The sequence below is a fragment of the Phyllobates terribilis genome, unplaced genomic scaffold (assembly GCF_046119375.1).
Source record: "Phyllobates terribilis strain yellow unplaced genomic scaffold, ASM4611937v1 Scaffold_5__5_contigs__length_657084704, whole genome shotgun sequence".
Classification (NCBI taxonomy): Eukaryota; Metazoa; Chordata; class Amphibia; order Anura; family Dendrobatidae; genus Phyllobates; species Phyllobates terribilis.
The window spans coordinates 211981413-212004488 of NW_027362765.1; the positions used below are offsets into that span (position 1 = coordinate 211981413).

The following is a 23076-nucleotide window of genomic DNA, read 5'->3' on the forward strand; positions in this document are numbered from 1 at the left end:
GACAGTAATTGCACTTTTCCATCGTCACCTTTGTGTGACCGTGGATGCTCAAATATTTGGGGATTGCTACATGCGATCTCTTCATGCCACGCTTGAAGCGGACAGAGTGAGAGGCCCGAATCTATAAATGGAAATGTGAACGTTCTTTGGAGTGTCCAAGTGTGGGATCACTTGTCTGCCGCCATTCGACATGGTGGCAGGAAGTAGGATCAGGGTGAGGAATATGTGGTGCAGACTCACGGCTACTGAGACTGGACAGTGTGGAAGACAGGATGATGGTGGTGGCAAACTGACTGGAAGCATTATCTGCTATCCAACCAACAACTGGTCTGTCTTCAAGAGTGGTGTTCCGCGGCCTCCTAGAAACGTGACAGCTGACACCCTGCGGGATCAGCCCTGGCCGGTTTTGGAGGCAATGGGGGACAGCTGACCCCTTAAATACTGCTGTCAATCGCGACAGTGGATCTAAGTAGTTAAAAGGGGGTTAAAAGACCCCCTATGGCATGATCGACCCCCCTGTGATCGTAATTGCGGGTGGCGATCATTGCAATGGTACCCTGAGGTCATCTGATGACCGCAGGGTACTGTGCCCTGTGAGATCCAGCTATAAGCAGGGTCTCACAGGCTCTGTCTGTGAGTCACTGACAGGTCTCTGGCACTGCAGTACACAAGTGCTCATGAGACCAACGATCAGAGTAAAAATTATACATGTCCCACATTGGGACGTATTGGAAAAGTGAAAAAAGTAAAATAAAACGTGTAAAAAAGTAAAACACAAAAAAGCGCACAAAAATCACGAAAAGCCGTTATGTCACTAAAAACGCAGCATTTGTGATAAAACAAAAAAAAGTACACATAATAGGTATCGCTGCATCCGGAACGACCTGATCTATAAAACTGGAACATTTATTTATTCCATAGAGTGAATACTGTAAAATATCGTTTTTAATCTATAAAAGCAGCAAAGTATAAATAAAACTATATCAATCTGGTATTGCTGTAATTGAGCTGACCAGAAGAATATCAGTCTTATGACTAGTGTTGAGCATTCCGATACTGTAATATCGGGTATCGACCGATATTCGCGGTACCGGAGTTCCGATACTTTTAGAATATCGAATACTGGAATCGGAAGTTCCCATAATGCCTGCCCTCCGCAGTGTCTCTGAAGGATGACAAGCTGGATGGCAGCGCTCAGCTGCGATCGAGCCTGTCATCAGAATGCCATCCCAGCGTGAGAGAATTCTCCTGATTGTTTAAAAGCCGGCGGGCAGTAAAAAGCCGCCGGCTTTTAAACAATCACACAGCCCCATACTGCTTCCCTGCAGCCTCCCATCCCGATCCGCTGCTCCCCTCGCCACCTCCCATCCCGATCATAAGTTAGGACCGGGCGGGGAGCGCAGCACCAAGGAGTGGGGAGCGAAGGACCCGGGCGGGGAAGACGGCAGTGAAAAGACTTCACCGCGGGCTTTCCCGTTCTGTGCTGCGCTCTCCCGACGGTTATTTCAAATGAACAGCTGAAGCATCAGCTGATGCTGATCAGCTGTTCATTTGAAGTAGCCTCGGTGCCCTCAGAGGGTTCATGTGAGTTTATGCTTGACTGCATGAACTCACATGAACTTTCCCACGGCCGCACAGGTCAGCCACACCTCCCAGACCATCCCATCAATCCAGGAAGACAAGAATCCCATACCATTCCCGTCTTCCTGGATCATGGCTGAGCACCTGGGGTGGTACAAGAGGATGGACCTGAATGTCCCGGTCATGATTGGTGTGTGCGCGGTGTCTGCGGGTGTCTGTGGGTGTTTGCGAGTGTCTGCGGGGTGTCTGTAGGTGTTTGCGGGTGTCTGGGCGGTGTTTGCGGGTGTCTGTGGGTGTTTGTTTGCGGGTGTCTGCGTGCAGGCAGACATAGGCCGATGTGACACTACTACTCCCATCGGCCTATGTCTGTCCCCCGTCCACTCGTGCCAGCAGGATCAGCTCGATGGGAGCAGTAGTTCCCATCAGCCTGATCCTGCTATTTAAACTGCCCCATATGTTATTTTTGCCCCTATACACATGTTTTATTCTTTTAGGCCCCCATTTTTTTTTTTTTGTTTTTGGTCCCCAATAAATTTTAAATACATTTCATTGGTGGCCAGTGGTTACCTAAAATAAATTAGTTTATACATTACCTGTCCCCGCCGATCGCTACCTAAAATAAAGTAAAAAATAAAAAAATACACCTATACTCACCTAGACACCTAATTCCCCAAAGCCATTGATCTCCTGTAATAAAATATAAAATAATAAACCACAACCTTATCCTTACCCCTCCGTAGTAGTCCACGAGTGTCCCACGATGATCTCCAGTTTAGAGCAGCCACATAAAATGTGACCGCTCTAAACCGCTGCCGCCGCTAGAATGACGGGGCCGTAAAGCAGCCCCGTCATTGCATAAGCGGGTTCGCCGGAGTTCAGGCAGCGCTGCTCCGGTTAGCTCCTTTACGGCCCTGCTGTACCGTGAGAAATTCCCACGGTACAGCAGGGCCGTAAAGGAGGTCACCGGAGCTGCGCTGACTGAATGCACTCCGGTGACCTCAGTCAGGGGCTCACGCTGACGGGAGCGGACGTGTTCCCGGCAGTGTGATCTTACAGCAGCCATGCACAGCTGTAACCATCTCCAGATGTGACAGCTGTGCATGGGAGATCAGCGCAGGAACGTGGACAGGTAACTATTTTTTTTAGTAAACTAAGAATTAAATAAAATGGTGTGTTTTATTTCAAATAAATTATTTTTTTCTGGGTGTAGTGTGTGTTTTTTCTTTTCAACACTTTGTAGGTTAGTAATGGGGGTTTCTTATAGACGCCCATCATTACTAACCTGGGCTTCATGGCAGCTGGTGCTGACATGAACCCCACCACTATTACCCCCTGCCACCGCACCAGGGCAGCGTGGAAGAGCGAGGCTAAGTGCCAGAATTGGCGCATCCTATGAATGCGCCAAATCTGGGGCAGCTGAGGGCTGCTGTTTCTAGCCTGGGAGGGGGCCAATATTCATGGCACCCTTCCTGGGCTATTAATATCAGCCGCCAGCTGTCTGCCTAGCCTTTGCTAGCTATTAAAATAGGGGGGACCCCACGTCATTTTTTTGGGGGGGTCCCCCATTTTAATAGTTAGTAAAGGCTAGTTATTCAGCTGGGGGCTGATATTAGTAGCCCGGGAAGCTCCGTGAGTATTACCCCCTTCCCAGGCTTCAAACATCTGCCCCAGCTGTCTGCTTAACCTCCGCTAGAGACTAAAATTATGGGGGATCCCACGCCAATTTTTTTTTTAATAAATCCTTTATTTTAACACTAAATGACACTTGAGGGGTTAATAAAGATCCAGTCCCTAAATTATTATTTATTTTTTAATTAATTTTTCCCCAAAATTTGGACGTGGACTTCGCCATATTTTTGTATGCCAGCCAGGTACAGCATCCAGGAACGGGCTGTCCCCAACTCCCAGCTGCCTATTTGTACCTGGCCGGACACAACAATATAGGGAAGCCCCTTTTTTTTATTATTTCATGAATTTCATGAAATAATTAAAAAAAAAAAAATACGTGGGCTTCGCCCTATTTTTGTGTCCAGCCAGGTACAACTAAGCAGCTGGGGGCTGGAATCCACAGCGCAGGGTGGCCTAAGCTTTGTGGGCCCCCCTGCTGCGAACTGCAGTCCACAGCCACCCCAGAAAATGTCGTGTTCATAGAAGCGCCATCTTCTGGCGCTGTATCCAGCTCATCCAGGGCCCTAGTGCGGTGGCTCACTGGGTAACAAAGGGGTTAGGGCCAGCTTTGTATTATCCGCTGGCCCTAAGCCCGAAATTCATGGGGTCACGCCAATATTAGGCTATGTGCCCATGATGCAGAAATGAAGCAGAAATTTTCCGGAGTTCAGGCAGCGCTGCTCCTGACCGTGAGAAATTCCCACGGTACATCAGGGCCGTAAAGGAGGTCACCGGAGCTGCGCTGACTGAATGCACTCCGGTGACCTCAGTCAGGGGCTCACGCTGCCGGGAGCGGACGTGTTCCCGGCAGGGTGAGCTTACAGCAGCAATGACAGCTTTCACATCTCCAGATGTGACAGCTGTGCATGGGAGATCAGCGCAGGAACGTGGAGAGGTAACTTTTTTTTTTTTTTTAGTAAAATAAGAATTAAATAAAATGGTGTGTTTTATTTCAAATAAATTATTTTTTTCTGGGTGTAGTGTGTGTTTTTTCTTTCTAACACTTTGTAGGTTAGTAATGGGGGTGTCTTATAGATGCCCATCATTACTAACCTGGGCTTCATGGCAGCTGGCGCTGACATGAACCCCACCACTATTACCCCCTGCCACCACACCAGGGCAGTGTGGAAGAGCGAGGCTAAGTGCCAGATTTGGCGCACAAATAAGATGTGCCAAATCTGGGGCGGCTGAGGGCTGATATTATAGCCTGGGAGGGGGCCTATAACCATGGCCCTTTTCTAGGCTATTAATATCAGGTCGCAGCTGTCCGCCTAGCCTTTGCTGGCTCCAATTTATAGGGGGACCCTATTTTATTTTTTTTTTGGGGGGGTGGAGTCCCACCTGTAGAATGGGCTGTATAGCCTAAGCTAACTGCTGCGGACTGATATTAATAGCAAGGGAAGGGGCCATGATCCTTGGCTACTTCCCAGACTATTAAATCAGCCCTCAGCTTTGCCTCTTTTCCTTAAAAATACGTGTGAGCCCACCCTTTTTTTTTATACATTGATTAGGGGTTGGACTAGGAAATGACATCAAATTGGCCTTTTTTTTTTTTTTCGTCACTAACTTTATTTGTCTTCAAAAACGCACATAGAATCCGCATGCGTTTTTCTGGCAAGGAGATGCAGAAATGGTCAGGAAAATTTCTGCTTCATTTCTGCATCGTGGGCACATAGCCTAATATTGGCGTGACCCCATGAATTTCGGGCTGAGGGCCAGCGGATAATATAAAGCTGGCCCTAACCCCTTTATTACCCAGTGAGCCACCGCACCAGGGCCCTGGATGAGCTGGATACAGCGCCAGAAGATGGCGCTTCTATGAACGCGACACTTTCTGGGGTGGCTGCGGACTGCAGTTCGCAGCAGGGGGGGCCCACAAAGCTTGGGCCACCCTGCGCCGTGGATTCCAGCCCCCAGCTGCTTAGTTGTACCTGGCTGGACACAAAAATAGGGCGAAGCCCACGTATTTTTTTTTTTTTAATTATTTCATGAAATTCATGAAATAATAATAATAAAAAAAAAAAAGGGCTTCCCTATATTGTTGTGTCCGGCCAGGTACAAATAGGCAGCTGGGAGTTGGGGGCAGCCCGTTCCTGGATGCTGTACCTGGCTGGCATACAAAAATATGGCGAAGCCCACGTCCAAATTTTTGAGAAAAATTTATTAAAAAATAAATAATAATTTAGGGACTGGATCTTTTTTAACCCCTCAAGTGTCATTTAGTGTTAAAATAAAGGATTTATTAAAAAAAAAATTGGCGTGGGATCCCCCATAATTTTAGTCTCTAGCGGAGGTTAAGCAGACAGCTGGGGCAGATGTTTGAAGCCTGGGAAGGGGGTAATACCACGGAGCTTCCCAGGCTACTAATATCAGCCCCCAGCTGAATACCTAGCCTTTACTAGCTATTAAAATGGGGGACCCCCCAAAAAAATGACGTGGGGTCCCCCCTATTTTAATAGCTAGCAAAGGCTAGGCAGACAGCTGGCGGCTGATATTAATAGCCCAGGAAGGGTGCCATGAATATTGGCCCCCTCCCAGGCTAGAAACAGCAGCCCTCATCTGCCCCAGATTTGGCGCATTCATAGGATGCGCCAATTCTGGCACTTAGCCTCGCTCTTCCACGTTGCCCTGGTGCGGTGGCAGGGGGTAATAGTGGTGGGGTTCATGTCAGCACCAGCTGCCATGAAGCCCAGGTTAGTAATGATGGGCGTCTATAACAAACCCCCATTACTAACCTACAAAGTGTTAGAAAGAAAAAACACACACTACACCCAGAAAAAAATAATTTATTTGAAATAAAACACACCATTTTATTTAATTCTTAGTTTACTAAAAAAAATAGTTACCTGTCCACGTTCCTGCGCTGATCTCCCATGCACAGCTGTCACATCTGGAGATGGTTACAGCTGTGCATGGCTGCTGTAAGATCACACTGCCGGGAACACGTCCGCTCCCGGCAGCGTGAGCCCCTGACTGAGGTCACCGGAGTGCATTCAGTCAGCGCAGCTCCGGTGACCTCCTTTACGGCCCTGCTGTACCGTGGGAATTTCTCACGGTACAGCAGGGCCGTAAAGGAGCTAACCGGAGCAGCGCTGCCTGAACTCCGGCGAACCCGCTTATGCAATGACGGGGCTGCTTTACGGCCCCGTCATTCTAGCGGCGGCAGCGGTTTAGAGCGGTCACATTTTATGTGGCTGCTCTAAACTGGAGATCATCGTGGGACACTCGTGGACTACCCCTGAGGGGTAAGGATAAGGTTGTGGTTTATTATTTTATATTTTATTACAGGAGATCGATGGCTTTGGGCAATTAGGTGTCTAGGTGAGTATAGGTGTATTTTTTTATTTTTTACTTTATTTTAGGTAGCGATCGGCGGGGACAGGTAATGTATAAACTAATTTATTTTAGGTAACCACTGGCCACCAATGAAATGTATTTAAAATTTATTGGGGACCAAAAACAAAAAAAAAAAAATGGGGGCCTAAAAGAATAAAACATGTGTATAGGGGCAAAAATAACATATGGGGCAGTTTAAATAGCAGGATCAGGCTGATGGGAACTACTGCTCCCATCGAGCTGATCCTGCTGGCACGAGTGGACGGGGGACAGACATAGGCCGATGGGAGTAGTAGTGTCACATCGGCCTATGTCTGCCTACACGCAGACACCCGCAAACAAACACCCACAGACACCGCGCAGACACCGCGCAGACACCGCGCACACACCAATCATGACTGGGACATTCAGGTCCATCCTCTTGTACCAACCCAGGTGCTCAGCCATGATCCAGGAAGACGGGAATGGCATGGGATTCTCGTCTTCCAGGATTGATAGGATGGTCTGGGAGGTGTAGCTGTGCGGCCGTGGGAAAGTTCATGCGAGTTCATGCAGTCAAGCATGAACTCACATGAACCCTCTGAGGGCACCGAGGCTACTTCAAATGAACAGCTGATCAGCATCAGCTGATGCTTCAGCTGTTCATTTGAAATAACCGTCGGGAGAGCGCAGCACAGAACGGGAAAGCCCGCGGTGAAGTCTTTTCACTGCCGGCTTCCCCGCCCGGGTCCTTCGCTCCCCACTCCTTGGTGCTGTGCTCCCCGCCCGGTCCTAACTTACGATTGGGATGGGAGGTGGCGGGGATCGGGGTGGGAGGCTGCGGGGAAGCAGTATGGGGCTGTGTGACTGTTTAAAAGCCGGCGGCTTTTTACCACCCGCTGGCTTTTTAAATGATCAGGAGAATTCTCTCACGCTGGGATTTCATTCCGATATTAGTGTCCCATTGACTTGCATTGGTTTCCTGTATCAGAATCGGCGATATCCGATAATTTTTGGGTATCGGTCCGATCCAATCCAATCCGATATTTCCCGATATCGGAAGGAATCGCTCAACACTACTTACGACTTTTACCGCATGGTGAATGTAGCAAAAAAAAGATAAAAACAATTGTTGAATTGCTGATTTTTGTTCATTTTGTGTCTGAAAAATCTGAATAAAGAGAAATAAAAAAATGTTATGTACCACAAAATGGTACCAAATAAATCTCCAACTTGTAGCTCAAAATTAATACAGCTCTGTTTGCCAAACAATAAAAAATTTACAGCTCTCATAATATGGCAATGAAATAACTATTTTTTCTATAAAAAAAGCATTTTTATTGTGTGATAGCAGCAAAACATAAAAAAACTATAAATCTGGTATCGTTGTAATCACACCGACTCGGAGAATAAACCCGTCTTATCACTTATACCGCAAAGTGAACCGCAAAAAAGTAAAAATAAGAACTATTCTGGTAATGCTGCCTATCTGTTTATTCCACCTCCCAGTAATCAAAACAAGGTTTGGCTCACAATTATTATCCTGCGCTCTCTGCTGAGCGCTTATGTTGCGGTTTCCATGCAAATCTCAAAAATGGAGGCACAAAGACAGGACCCTTTGGACTCTGTCTGGTCTTTGTTCCAGCAGTGTTTCATCATTTTAAGCATCTATTTTGTGCACAAGAGTGGACAACCACAGTTATGTGAATGCCTAAAAAGATGGATACCACAGGAACAAATGCCAAACGAACTCCAATGTCTCTGCATCTGCCTCACTAGGTGGTTCCATCGGGGTCAAAACGTATTTTTGCGAAATTTAGACAGAAACACTGACATAAGTGCTCAGTGTAGAACAGAAGAATGTGATCCTAGCCTTGTTCTAGAAGCGATCAAAACATGTTATGTATTCCAAAATGTTACCAGTAAAAAACATAATTTATCCTGCACAAAACCAGCCCCCACTCTGGTCCGTCACCTGTAATTGAAAATATAGGGGGTTCCCACGTTATTGTTAGAACAAAGACTCTGGAAAAGTGACATGTTTCCAACACCCACTCAAATATAATCCTGTGAAACCTGTGCTGCCAAATTCAAATACCACCTCCTTCTGAGCCCCTCTGTGCCTAAACTACGGGAAGTGGCCACATGACAGCACATGGCAGCACTGACAGTTATAAAGAAAAGCAATGCTCGTGCATTGCAATGCTTTATAATTGCGATCAGAACTCTGAAAGTCCCATAGTGGGAATAATTATAAAAAAAAAAGTTGAAAAAAATTTTTTTTTTTAAAAAATAAAAATAAAAAAATCACAAAATAATCTATCTATCTATCTATTTATCTATCTATATATACATATACACACACACATACATATACATACATACAGTACAGACCAAAAGTTTGGACACACCTTCTCATTTAAAGATTTTTCTGTATTTTCATGACTATGAAAATTGTACATTCACACTGAAGGCATCAAAACTATGAATTAACACATGTGGAATTATATACTTAACAAAAAAGTGTGAAACAACTGAAAATATGTCTTATATTCTAGGTTCTTCAAAGTAGCCACCTTTTGCTTTGATGACTAATTTGCCCACTCTTGGCATTTTCTTGATGAGCTTCAAGAGGTAGTCACCAAAAATGGTCTTCCAACAATCTTGAAGGAGTTCCCAGAGATGCTTAGCACTTGGCACTTTTGCCTTCACTCTGCGGTCCAGCTCACCCCAAACCATCTCGATTGGGTTTATGTCTGGTGACTGTGGAGGCCAGGTCATCTGGCGTAGCACCCCATCACTCTCCTTCTTGGTTAAATAGCTCTTACACAGCCTGGAGGTGTGTTTGGGGTCATTGTCCTGTTGAAAAATAAATGATGGTCCAACTAAACGCAAATTGGATGGAATAGCATGCCGCTGCAAGATGCTGTGGTAGCCATGCTGGTTCAGTATGCCTTCAATTTTGAATAAATCCCCAACAGTGTCACCAGCAAAGCACCCCCACACCATCACACCTCCTCCTCCATGCTTCACGGTGGGAACCAGGCATGTAGAGTCCATCCGTTCACCTTTTCGGCGTCACACAAAGACAGTGGTTGGAACCAAAGATCTCAAATTTGCACTCATCAGACCAAAGCACAGATTTCCACTGGTCTAATGTCCATTCCTTGTGTTCTTTAGCCCAAACAAGTCTCTTCTGCATGTTGTCTGTCCTTAGCAGTGGTTTCCTAGCAGCTATTTTACCATGAAGGCCTGCTGCACAAAGTCTCCTCTTAACAGTTGTTGTAGAGATGTGTCTGCTGCTAGAACTCTGTGTGGCATTGACCTGGTCTCTAATCTGAGCTGCTGTTAACCTGCGATTTATGAGGCTGGTGACTCGGATAAACTTATCCTCAGAAGCAGAGGTGACTCTTGGTCTTCCTTTCCTGGGGCGGTCCTCATGTGAGCCAGTTTCTTTGTAGCGCTTGATGGTTTTTGCAACTGCACTTGGGGACAGTTTCAAAGTTTGCCCAATTTTTCGCACTGACTGACCTTCATTTCTTAAAGCAATGATGGCCACTCGTTTTTCTTTACTTAGAATTTGTATTATGGCAAGAAAAAAGCAGCTAACAGTCTATTCAGTAGGACTATCAGCTGTGTATCCACCTAGCTTCTGCACAACACAACTGACGGTCCCAACCCCATTTATAAGGAAAGAAATCCCACTTATTAAACCTGAAAGGGCACACCTGTGAAGTGAAAACCATTTCCGGTGACTACCTCTTGAAGCTCATCAAGAGAATGCCAAGAGTGTGCAAAGCAGTCATCAAAGCAAAGGGTGGCTACTTTGAAGAACCAAGAATATAAGACATATTTTCAGTTGTTTCACACTTTTTTGTTAAGTATATAATTCCACACGTGTTAATTCATAGTTTTGATGCCTTCAGTGTGAATGTACAATTTTCATAGTCATGAAAATACAGAAAAATCTTTAAATGAGAAGGTGTGTCCAAACTTTTGGTCTGTACTGTACATACACAGTACAGACCAAAAGTTTGGACACACCTTCTCATTTAAAGATTTTTCTGTATTTTCACAACTATGAAAATTGTACATTCACACTGAAGTCATCAAAACTATGAATTAACACGTTTGGAATTATATACTAAACAAAAAAGTGTGAAACAACTGAAAATATGTCTTATATTCTGGGTTCTTCAAAGTAGCCACCTTTTGCTTTGATGACTGCTTTGCACACTCTTGGCATTCTCTTGATGAGCTTCAAGAGGTAGTCACCGGAAATGGTCTTCCAACAATCTTGAAGGAGTTCCCAGAGATGCTTAGCACTTGTTGGGCCTTTTGCCTTCACTCTGCGGTCCAGCTCACCCCAAATCATCTCGATTGGTTTCAGGTCTGGTGACTGTGGAGGCCTGGTCATCTGGCATAGCACCCCATCACTCTCCTTCTTGGTTAAATAGCCCTTACACAGCCAGGAGGTGTGTTTGGGGTCATTGTCCTGTTGAAAAATAAATGATGGTCCAACTAAACGCAAACCGGATGGAATAGCATGCCGCTGCAAGATGCTGTGGTAGCCATGCTGGTTCAGTATGCCTTCAATTTTGAATAAATCCCCAACAGTGTCACCAGCAAAGCACCCCCACACCATCACACCTCCTCCTCAATGCTTCACGGTGGGAACCAGGCATATAGAGTCCACCCGTTCACCTTTTCTGCGTCGCACAAAGACACGGTGGTTGGAATCAAAGATCTCAAATTTGGTCTCATCAGACCAAAGCACAGATTTCCACTGGTCTAATGTCCATTCCTTGTGTTCTTTAGCCCAAACAAGTCTCTTCTGCTTGTTGCCTGTCCTTAGTGGTTTCCTAGCAGCTATTTTATTATGAAGGCCTGCTGCACAAAGTCTCTTCTTAACAGTTGTTGTAGAGATGTGTCTGCTGCTAGAACTCTGTGTGGCATTGGCCTGGTCTCTAATCTGAGCGGCTGTTAACCTGCGATTTCTGAGGCTGGTGACTCGGATAAACTTATCCTCAGAAGCAGAGGTGACTCTTGGTCTTCCTTTCCTGGGGCGGTCCTCATGTGAGCCAGTTTCTTTGTAGCGCTTGATGGTTTTTGCAACTGCACTTGGGGACACTTTCAAAGTTTTCCCAATTTTTCAGACTGACTGACCTTCATTTCTTAAAGTAATGATGGCCACTCATTTTTCTTTACTTAGAATTTGTATTATGGAAAGAAAAATGCAGCTAACAGTCTATTCCGTAGGCCTATCAGCTGTGTATCCACCAGACTTCTGCACAACACAACTGATTGTCCCAACCCCATTTATAAGGCAAGAAATCCCACTTGTTAAACCTGACAGGGCACAACTGTGAAGTGAAAACCATTTCCGGTGACTACCTCTTGAAGCTCATCAAGAGAATGCCAAGAGTGTGCAAAGCAGTCATCAAAGCAAAAGGTGGCTACTTTGAAGAACCTAGAATATAAGACATATATTCAGTTGTTTCACACTTTTTTGTTAAGTATATAATTCCACATGTGTTAATTCATAGTTTTGATGCCTCCAGTGTGAATGTACAATTTTCATTGTCTTGAGAATACAGAAAAATCTTTAAATGAGGTGTGTCCAAACTTTTGGTCTGTAAATATATATATATAGTACCATAAATATTTTTATGAAACAGATAAAATAAACAAAAAAGTACACATATTTGGTAATGCTGCGTTCAGAATGACTCGTCGTATAAAACACCATAAAAAACCCACAAAAATCAATGCTTTTTCATCATACCGTCTAACTAACAGTGGAATAAAATGCAATCAAAAAGACAAATTTAAATAAAAATGGTATCTTGGAAAATGCCATCTTGTCCCGCAAAAAACAATGGTAAAAGTGCCTTCACTGACCTACCTCCTATTTTACCTATCCCCGCACTACTAGATGCATTATGTAAAATAGGAGGCAGGTCAGTGAAGGCACAGTCAGCTGTCATAAGAGCATACAGATGAATATGTAAGCAGATCATCAGATAGAGCCCACCTCACAGGCCACCCCGAAACACGGGCATATCATTATCTCCAAACTGAAAGTAAAGATTACACAAGAACCACAGGATATATTTCATCAACTGAGGTATCAGTTTAATCAGTGTAATGTCGCCCACCTGAAAATGTATGTAGTTTACTGAGCACAATCCCACTGACAGGTGCGCTTTAAGGATTGAAAATAGTTGCAAGTTTTAAGGTAGGCAACAGTACACTATTTTTCCTCTATAAACTTACATCTGATGAATGAAACTTATTATTATTATTATTATTATTATTTATTATTATAGCGCCATTTATTCCATGGCGCTTTACATGTGAAAAAGGGGGTATAATACAAGAACAATTTCAATAATCTTGAACACAATGTGACAGCGACTGGTACAGGCGGAGCGAGGACCCAAAGGGAACCTGTCAGGTCAGATACTGCTATTAACCTTAGAGACATACCATGATCTTCAAAATAAAATCTATAATCTCTTCATTCAACAACAATATAGAACCTACAGAGTACAAGCAGAAGCAATGGGATACAAAATCTCCAAAATCCAAAAGATGAATGTAAATAAAAATATACAGTTTTGCTGAAAACGTCATCTTGTCTTGCAAAAAACATGCCGCCATACAGCTCCAGTAGCGGAAAAATATAACTGTTATAGCTCTCAGAATACAGCAATGGAAAAATAATTATTTTTTCTATTAAATAGTTTCTATTGTGTAAAAGCGCCAAAACATAAAAAAAGTATGTAAATGTGGTATCGCTGTAATCGTACTGACCCAAAGAATGAAGCTGCCTTATTAATTTCACAACATGCGGAACAGCAAAAAGTCTCCCAAAAATACAATCTCTGAATTGCTGGTTTTCGTTCATTCTGCCTCCCAAAAATTGTAATAGAAAGCGATCAAAAAATGTTATGTAAGCGAAAACGGTACCAACAAAAACGTCAACTTGTCCCGCAAAAAAACAGCCCACATATGACTCTGTGAGCAGAAAGTAATGAAGAATTCTAGCTCTCAAATATGGTGATGCTAAAACTTTTTTTTTTTTACAAAAAAAAGCGTTTAGTGTGCAAAAAGAACCAAACATAAAACCAATATAAATCTGGTATCGCTGTAATCGCGCCGACCCGATGAACAAAATTGTCTAATCACATATACTGCACGAGGAACAACGTAAAAAAATAAATAAAACCAATTCTTTACCTGCTGTTGATTTGTTCATTCTGCCTCCCAAAGATCGCTGTAAGGCTCTACGCTGAGCACTTACATCGGATTTTCAGTGTAAATCTCTGCTATACGTGATTCAAACGGAACATCCGGCTGAAGACTCCCTATAATGAGGCAGATAGAAGCACTGTGGATGCCGTCTGGCCTATGATCCGGCGGTGTTCATCTTTTTAGGTGTCTTTTGAAGTGTGCATAAAAGTGTGGTTGGCCACAGTTTTGTACACTTCTGAAAAGGACAATGCTGAACAGAGGCCAGACGGAGTCCAGAGTAACTTTGCTGCCTCATTATAGAGAATGGATATCTCGGGTGTTTCATCTGAATCACGTCACCCCGATGAAAGTGCTCAGCATAGAGCACAGGGTAAATGTGATCCAAAATGTTATATAAAATGTTACCAACAAAAGTTTCAAATCAATCCACACAAAAATCAAGTCTCCACTCAGGTCCATCATCTGTTAACAGAAATATTGGGGCTTCCACATAATTGGTAGTACAAAGGCTCTGGAAAAGTGAAATGGCTCCTTCACCCCCAAAAGAAATTCAGCATCCAAATGCCCCCCTCCCTTCTGAGCCCCAACGTGCCTAAACCACATTTAGTGTCTACATGTTTGACATTTCTGTACCGAAGAGACCTCACCTAATTTACAGGTGCATGTCTCCAGAAGCACAAGATGGGCACAATGCACTGGGCACTACAATAGCAGATTTGCAATTTTCACTCAGCAACATCCACTGCTGCTTGTTTCTGGAAGACACCCATAGAGTTAAATCATCACTACACATGGAGATAAATTCCCAAAGGGGTATCATTTCCAAAATGGGGTCACTTGAGAGGGGTATTCTGCTCTTCTAGCACTTGAGTCTCCTTGTGTGGCTAAGTAGTACTTTACAGCCACATGAGGTATTTCTACGTTCAGCAGAAATTGTGTAAAAGATTTTGGTGCCACTTTTACCCATTACCCCATGTAAAATCTAGGGCTAAAACAAAATTTGTATCTAAAAAATTTACTTATTTCTTCTCCTCTGCCCAAAGGAATAAAATTCTGTGACACCTATGGTGTCAATATGATCACTGCACCCTTAGATGAATTCATTGAGAGTAGTGATGACCGAGTATGTTTTGTTAACCCTTTTACAGAGTATGCTCGGGCGAGCACCGAGTATTTATAGCGTGCTCGGTGATATGTTTGGATCACTCCCTTGCTCATGATTTGCGACTGTTAGACATTCCTCACATGTATTAAAACTGTCAATTTCTTACACATTCCTCAAATGTATTAAAGCTGTCAAACAGTCGCAAATCATGCACACGGGAGTGATCCAAACATATCACCGAGCACGCTATAAATACTCGGTGCTCGCCCGAGCATACTCGGCGAAAGGGTTAACAAAACATACTCGCTCATCACTAATTGAGAGGTGTAGTGTGTAAAATGGGGTCACTTATAGGCGGGTTCTCCCAGTGTGTGATGGCACATGTAAACCCCAATAGTAAAATCTGCACTATAATAAGCTTCTGAGCTTCGCACTGTGCCTGAAAAGTAGTTCCCGGTTACATGTAGGGTGTTGGCGTACTCAGGAGAAATTATACAACAAACTGTGGTCCTTTTTTCCTATTAGTCCGTATAAAAATTAAACCTTGAGGCTAAAACAATATTTTAGTGGTAAAAATAAAATTATTCCTTCCTCACAGCTAAATGATCTAAAATTCTGTGAGGCACATGTGGTGTCAACATGTTCACTGCACCCCTAGATTAATTCATTGGGGGTGTAGTTTGTAAAATTTGGTCACCTTTGGGGGTCTCTGCTGTTTTGGCACCTCAGGGGGTCTGCGAATATGACATGGCACCCTCAAACCATTTCAGCACAATCTGAACTCCAATATGGTGCTTCTTCCCTTCTGAGTTTTGCACTGTGCTTCACGAGTAGTTTTCAACCACATATCAAGTACTGGTGTACTGAGGAGAAATTGCATAACAAATTTTGGGTCGGTTAATTTTCTCCTAGCCTTGTGAAAATGAAAACAATTGTTGCTAAAAGATCATTTTTGTGGGAAAAATATTTTTCTTCAATTTTACAGTTCAACATTATAAACGTCTGTGAAGCATCTGGGGGGGTTCAAGGTGCTCACCACACATCTATATACATTCCTTGAGGAGTCTAGTTTCTAAACTGGAGTCACTTGTGGGGGGTTTCCACTGTTTAGGCACATCAGGAGCTCTCTCGAAACACGATATGGCGTCCGCTCTCGATTTCAGCTAATTTTGCGCTCAAAAAATCAAAATGGTGCTCCTTTCTTTCCAAGCCCTGTAGTCGTCCCCCCCAAACATTATTTATTAACTATTTTGTGTGACATAATTCTTATGCCCCTAAACCAGAATTAAAAGTTTAGAAATTGCAAAATTTTCGCTAAGTTTCCGATATTTTCACATATAATCGCAAGTGATATCGAGCAAATTTTACCACTATCATGAAGTCCAATATGTCACAAAAAAAAACAAACAAAAAAAAAAACGCAGTCTCAGAATCAGTGGGATCCATTGAACGGTTCCAGAGTTAATACATAAAGTGATACTGGTCAAAATTGTAAAATTTGCCCTACTTGAAGGTGAAAACAGGCTGGGGGGAGGTGAAGGAGTTAAGACAGGTATCATGGGTTTTTTTCAATGCTCAAAAATTAAAACAAACATGCACAGAAAGCAGCATCTGATACACATTGTGCATAAACAACGAGACCTTCTCATTAAAATCAGCAGTGCCAACTTCAGATTAAGGCTGCGTGCACACGATGCGTTTTTCATGCGTTTATGCTGCGGAATTTCCGCAGCGGAAAAGCATCAAAAAACGCATGGTAATCCGCACCACATTGTACCCAATGGCATTCCGCAATGTCAATGCACATGCTGCGGATTTTTCCGCAGCGTTTCTGCAGCGCTCATAAATCCGCAGCATGTTCATTAATTTTGCGGAAGCGCCGCCATTGACTTGCATTGAGACGCATAGAATGCGCGTCTGTACATTTGTACAAGCGGCTTCTATGCGTCTCTATGTGCGGATGGTACCCAGTTCTGGAGGAGAGAAGACTCTCATCCAGACCTGGGTACCATTGTACCTGTAAAAAAAAGAATAAAATAAAAAATAAAGTTTATACTCACCTGTCCAACGGCTTCTCTCGGCATGCCGGCAGCGCTGAAGGACCTTTGGTGACGTCACAGTCATGTGACCGCAGGCCCTTCACCGCTGTGTCTCGCGATATGCCGGCAGCCGGGAACCAGACAGGAAGCAGCGCTGCAGCCAAGCCGGGACATCGGGGGTGAGTATAGCTTTATTTTAAGCATTGTTTTACGGTCACACTATATAAATCCATGCTGTTTGCATGGATTTATATAGTGTGACCTAGTTGTCAAGCACTTTCCAAGTGATGCTATCGCCTGGAAAGTGCTTGTCAATCTGCATGCGGAAACACATGTGAATCCGCATGTATTCCGCAGGAAAAACGCATGCACAATCTGCATGCGTTTTTTCTGCCAGGGAGATGCAGAAATGCTGCAGAAATTTTCTGCTTCATTCCTGCATCGTGGGCACATAGCCTTACAGTTTAGAGCGCAGACTCCAGCATAAAGAACAAAACCATAATTTACTGTAGACACCAGTTGTATATCATGATTGACAAACCCATCCCTAGGAGAAAAAAAATGGTCCTTTTATGTCCGCAAATGAAGTGTAAATGTGATTAAAGTTTAAAAATGGAAATGACAATACAAATACTGAGGCAATCATTTTCTAGTGTTCTTTAAACAATTTTGCTTTTTTTTTTAACTCATTTCCTCTTTCCTGTTTGAGGAATGAGATAATTGGCAGTGTGTTCAATGACCAAGAATATCTAGTGCACATGGTCTGGCAAAAAGATTAGAGAGGTTGTCAAAAGCAGATGTTTTTAAAAGGAAAATTGATTAAAAGGGGGGCTCTCCAGACTTGGAACAAAAGTTCCAGTCATTCTATATGACTGCCAAATTGGGGCAGCTTGCGGTGATCACACTTACCATTCCCCAGTGTTAGCGGGTGGTGACATGACCACACATATGCAATGTGCATACTTGAAGACACATGACAACTAAACTAGACTCATCCAACTTCTCTCAATTCCCTTACAGTGAGACAAGCCAAATACATCTAGCTGGCATGTGATTGCAAGTATGCAAATCGCAAACATGCGGCCCCATGTCCACCTGCAATACCGTGAAATCGTGACAGCATGGACACGTCATCACAATTTGGCAGTTTTCAATCCCCAAGAGCAGGGATGTCAAATTCAAACACACAGAGGGCCAAAATGAAAAACGTGGACAAGTTTGCGTGCCAACCAGTATACAGCATAATGGTCCCTACATAGGAATGGTGGTTCTGGTGTCGAGGGCCAAATAAAACCACCTTGCGGACCAGATTTGGCCCACAGGCTGGAGTTTGTCACTTGTGGAACTGCAGACTTTTGTCCCAAGCCCTTTAACTTTACGTATTATAAAAAAAAATATATATATTATATATATATATATATATATATATATATATATATATATATATATATAGCTATACTAGCCATTACTGATCCCCTGCAGATGTCTACCAAGTCCTCAATTCCTGATCTTGCCCTCTCAACAAACCAGAACTGGCAGGAAGTGCCACTCAGGACCTAGCGAGTGCTGGCGTACTCTTTACAATAATATAGTAAAAACTGTAGTATTACTACGTTGTTTTGCTTAAAGGGGATGTCCGTGACTTTGCGAAAAACAAAAAATGTGGATAAGCACTTAACAGGCAGGTAGTTGGTACCTACCCTGCCCAGTTGAGTTCTTCGCAGGCACAGACCGCTCCTGCCAGCAGTTCAGATGTCTCTTCTGATTTCAAGTTGACAGAGCGGCGGCTTCTTTTCCGTTCCACTCTGTTGACAGGGCGGGACTTCCGCCATCATTCTGATAGGCAGCAGGGATCTGACTGTCAAACTCAGGGATCAGGCTATCAAACTGCATGATGTTGGAAGTTGCACCTAGTCGACATAGCAGGGCGGAAAAGCTGCCACTCTGTGGACATGATCTCAGCAAAGCGGTCGAATCACCATCAGAGGCGGTCTGTGATGGCGAAGAATAGCACCGGGCACATCAGGTAGGTAGGTAGGTAGCAACTACCTGCCCGTTTGTGAAAAACAAAAAATGTGCCTAAGCACTATGTACCAGATATCCCCTTTAACAGGCCCAGTACAGTGGGTACGGAAAGTATTCAGGGCCCTTTAAATTTTTCACTCTTTGTTTCATTGCAGCCATTTGGTAAATTCTAAAAAGTTAATTTTTTTCTCATTAAAAGTACACTCTGCACCCCATCTTGACTGAAAAAAAAACAAATGTAGAAATTTTTGCAAATTTATTAAAATATAACTGAAATATCACATGGTCAAAAGTATTCATACCCTTTGCGAAAAACAAATTGAGTAGAAGCACCCTTTTGAGCTAGTACAGCCATGAGTCTTCTTGGGAATGATGCAACAAGTTTTCACACCTGGATTTGGGGAACCTCTGCCATTCTTCCTTGCAGATCCTCTCCAGTTCCGTCAGGTTATATGGCGAACGTTGGTGGACAGCCATTTTCAGGTCTCTCCTGAGACGCTCAATTGGGTTTAGGTCAGGGCTCTGGCTGGGCCAATCAAGAATGGTCACAGAGTTGTTCTGAAGCCACTCCTTTGTTATTTTAGCTGTGTGCTTAGGGTCATTGTCTTGGTGGAAGGAGAAACCTTTGGCCAAGTCTGAGGTCCAGAGCACTCTGGAAGAGGTTTTCATCTAGGATATCTCTGTACTTGGCCGCATTCATGTTTCCTTCAATTGCAACCACTTGTCCTGTCCCTGCAGCTGAAAAACACCCCCATAGCATGATGCTGCCACCACCATGTTTCACTGTTGGGATTGGATAGGGCAGGTGATGAGCAGTGCCTGGTTTTCTCCACACATACCGCTTAGAACTTTTTGGTGATAATTCTATCTTCATCTCAGAGAGGCTTCCGTCCGGCCACTCTCCCATAAAGGCCCGACTGATGAAGGGCTGCAGTGATAGTTGACTTTGTGGAAGTTTCTCCCATCTCCCTACTGCATCTCTGGAGCTCAGCCACAGTGATCTTGGGGTTCTTCTTTACCTCTCATGATTGCTCAGTTTGGCTGGATGGCCAGGTCTAGGTTAGACTTTTGGTGGTCCCAAACTTCTTCCATTTAAGGATTATGGAGGCCACTGTGCTCTTAGGAACCTTGAGTAATGCAGAAATTCTTTTGTAACCTTGGCCAGATCTGTGCCTTGCCACAATTCTGTCTCTGAGCTCCTTGGGCAGTTCCTTTGAGCTCATGATTTTCATTTGGTCTAAGATGCACTGTGAGCTGTGAAGTCTTATATAGACAGGTGTGTGCCTTTCCAAATCAAGTCCTATCAGTTTAATTAAACACAGCTGGACTCCAGTGAAGGAGTAGAACCATCGCAAGGAGGATCACAAGGAAATGGACAGCATGCGACTTAAATATGAATGTCTGAGCAAAGGGTCCGAACTTATGACCATGTGATTTTTCAGTTTTTATTTAATAAATTTGCAAAAATTTCTACATTTCTTTTTTTCCAGTCAAGATGAAAAAAATAACTTTAGAATTTACCAAATGGCTGCAATGAAACAAAGTGAAAAATTTAAAGGGGTCTGAATATTTTCTGTACCCACTGTAGATCCCCTGACATGTCAGCGCAACTTTGGTTAGCACTAGTGCAGCTATTACCACTTCACATTTTCCCCTATGAATATTTCTATAAAAAAGGAGAGGAAAAAAAAAAAAATTTTTGATGTGCAATATTTAGTTTTTCTTTTCCTCTCTCCCGTTAAGTTGTTCTAGGTTATGATTTTAATCAAGTGATTTTGGCTAAAATTGAAGTCAAATAGTCTTATTACAATAGTTTAAAGGGGGTGGGGAAATTCAGGCCCTTGGGCCATAAATTGCCCTCAATAACCTTTTCTCCAGCCCCCAGGCAGTTTCCCAGGGACCATAGTGCTTGGACCAGCAGCTGTGTATACCAGCCACCAGCCATTTAATTTCTTCTCACTCTGAGCTTGCGCACACAGCGTTTACTACTGAACGCTGAGGCACATGCAGTGAAAAATTATGTTCTGACACCAGTGCCAGCATCAGGATGTACTTTGTGGGAAGAGATTTGTATGGCCCAATGGATGGTATAAATATCCAAAAGGCCCTTGGCAGAAAAGAGGTTCCCCACCTATGGTCTGAACTCGAAGAATCCGCAACAATAAAAATGAGGTCATCTTTTCATCTTAGGTTTTGGTGAACTTTTTGTTAAGCCAACCCCTTCATATCAACAGCCAAAGATATTGGCTTTTTAAATACAGAAGGATTTTAAAAAGCCAAAGAAGCAGTGCTGCAATCCTGGTCACCAGATCTGTCTGTGAATCCTCTCACTTCCTGTGATACTGCATCAATTTCTCCCGGACTTCTTGGCTCTGGAATCTGATATGACATTAGACTTCTGACTTTTCATGATGTGTGGGGTGCTCACTGCTGACTTGCAGCCAAGCACAAGGGATGCTGCGAAATGTAGTCAGAAGCAACCAGAAGATCCGGTAGAGGAAGTAATGGCTGTAGTAGCAGAGCTGTTGCTCGAGCACAAGAAGTGAAGCAGAAAAGCATAAAACAGGAACATTGGCAGAAGTAGTATGTAGAAGTTTTTATAGGCATTATCTTTAGGCATTTAAGGCAAAAACCGTAATGGAGTTAGGGTAGTGGACAACGTCTTCAGTTTTAATCTTTGTAGGAGGTAGATGACAAAATAACACAAGTAGTAACAAAGTGGGTTTTATATAACTCAAGCGTTTCACAGAAAACTCCAAAAACATAACAAGGATAATCTGAACAGTAAATTGAAGTATAGACTTCAGATAATCCATAAAGCAGTAAAACCTGGTCTACATTGTTGACACCCTAAACAGCCAGCAAAGTGAGGTACAGTTTTCATACAAAGTGAATGTCAAGGAGGAAATTAAACGATTGCTTCAGGGTTTTAAAAAGTCAGTTTAGTAATGGCCAAGGGGTCAACGTTATACAGATAAGGGTAGCCCTGGAAGGTCTTGCTTCAGTCAGCTTCTCTTTGGATCAGTGAAGTAACTCAGTATCTGTAATGATCAGGCTTGAAGGGTCCCTCCTTTTCCAGCCCAAGGTATTTGGCTTGCTTTTCTGTAAGTTTTGTGAGTTTTACTCCAAGCTTGTCTAGATGAGCAGAGGCCACTGCTTCATCAAGCTGAAAAAAAAAACAAACATTTAAATCTAAAAATGTGCTTAGAGGACATGCTTTTAACATTACAACTATGGGTCTATTCATTCAAATTTAGAGCTTCATGAGTCTTTACGACGCTATTTGTTCATGTGATCAGACCAGCGTTTATGGCAGAATGATGCCCGCTTGTCAAAAACCTGAATTAAAGAGAACCTGCCAGGCAATTCATGCTGCCCACACCGCAGACATCCTGAATAACATGTCTGCAGCCAGGTATATTTTAGGACATGCACTGGCGTTTCAGAGAAAATGTACTTTGAAAAGCTGTCAAGGGACCATAGTCAGAAATGGTAGTCCATGATAGGTCTCAAGTACATGTGAGGAGAGCAGCACTGGGAAGATCAGACTGCATGTGTACTGCGTAATGGCCGTGTCTCACTGAAGGAACCTTTTCCAAAACATCCAATTGTGGAAATTATTCTTCTAAAGTTCTACTGAACAGATACTTAGTTTGTGGGAAAAACACCTATAAGGGCTTGTTCAGACACTAGTATTGGGAGTCCCAAATTCACTGACACAGGAGTGGTGGTCGAGCATGAGTGGCACTCAGTGTCAATTGTCCACTCATTACAGGAAATGGCAGAACTCTTTAAATCGCAGACAATTTGCTAAGACCATGAGCGATATGCCATCTATTCTGCTACACGGTTCTTCGCCAAGTAAAATAGATATCAGTTCTCTCGTTTGACAGAACTGTGTGCAAGAGCTAAGGCTGTGTGCCCACGATGCGTTTTTCAAGCGTTTACACTGCAGAATTTCCGCAGCGTAAAACGCTTGGTAAACCTTCCTCCATTGTCTCCAATGCAATTCCGCACTTTCAATGCCCATGCTGTGGATTTTTCCGCAGCGTTTATGCTACGCTCAAAAATCTGCAGCATGTCCAT

The 23076-nt window shown here is 43.5% G+C and overlaps 1 protein-coding gene across 1 annotated transcript in view; it reads right to left on the reverse strand.

The window, feature by feature from the left end:
• Positions 1–21698: 21698 nt before the first annotated feature.
• The window catches only part of AHCY (adenosylhomocysteinase), a 29865-nt gene continuing 28487 nt past the window's right edge, over positions 21699–23076 (reverse strand). Inside the window, exon 10 of the mRNA XM_073683766.1 lies at positions 21699–22156. Within this exon, the coding sequence (XP_073539867.1) occupies positions 22025–22156 (132 nt within the window). The 3' untranslated portion in view covers positions 21699–22024. The remainder of the gene's footprint in view (positions 22157–23076) is intronic.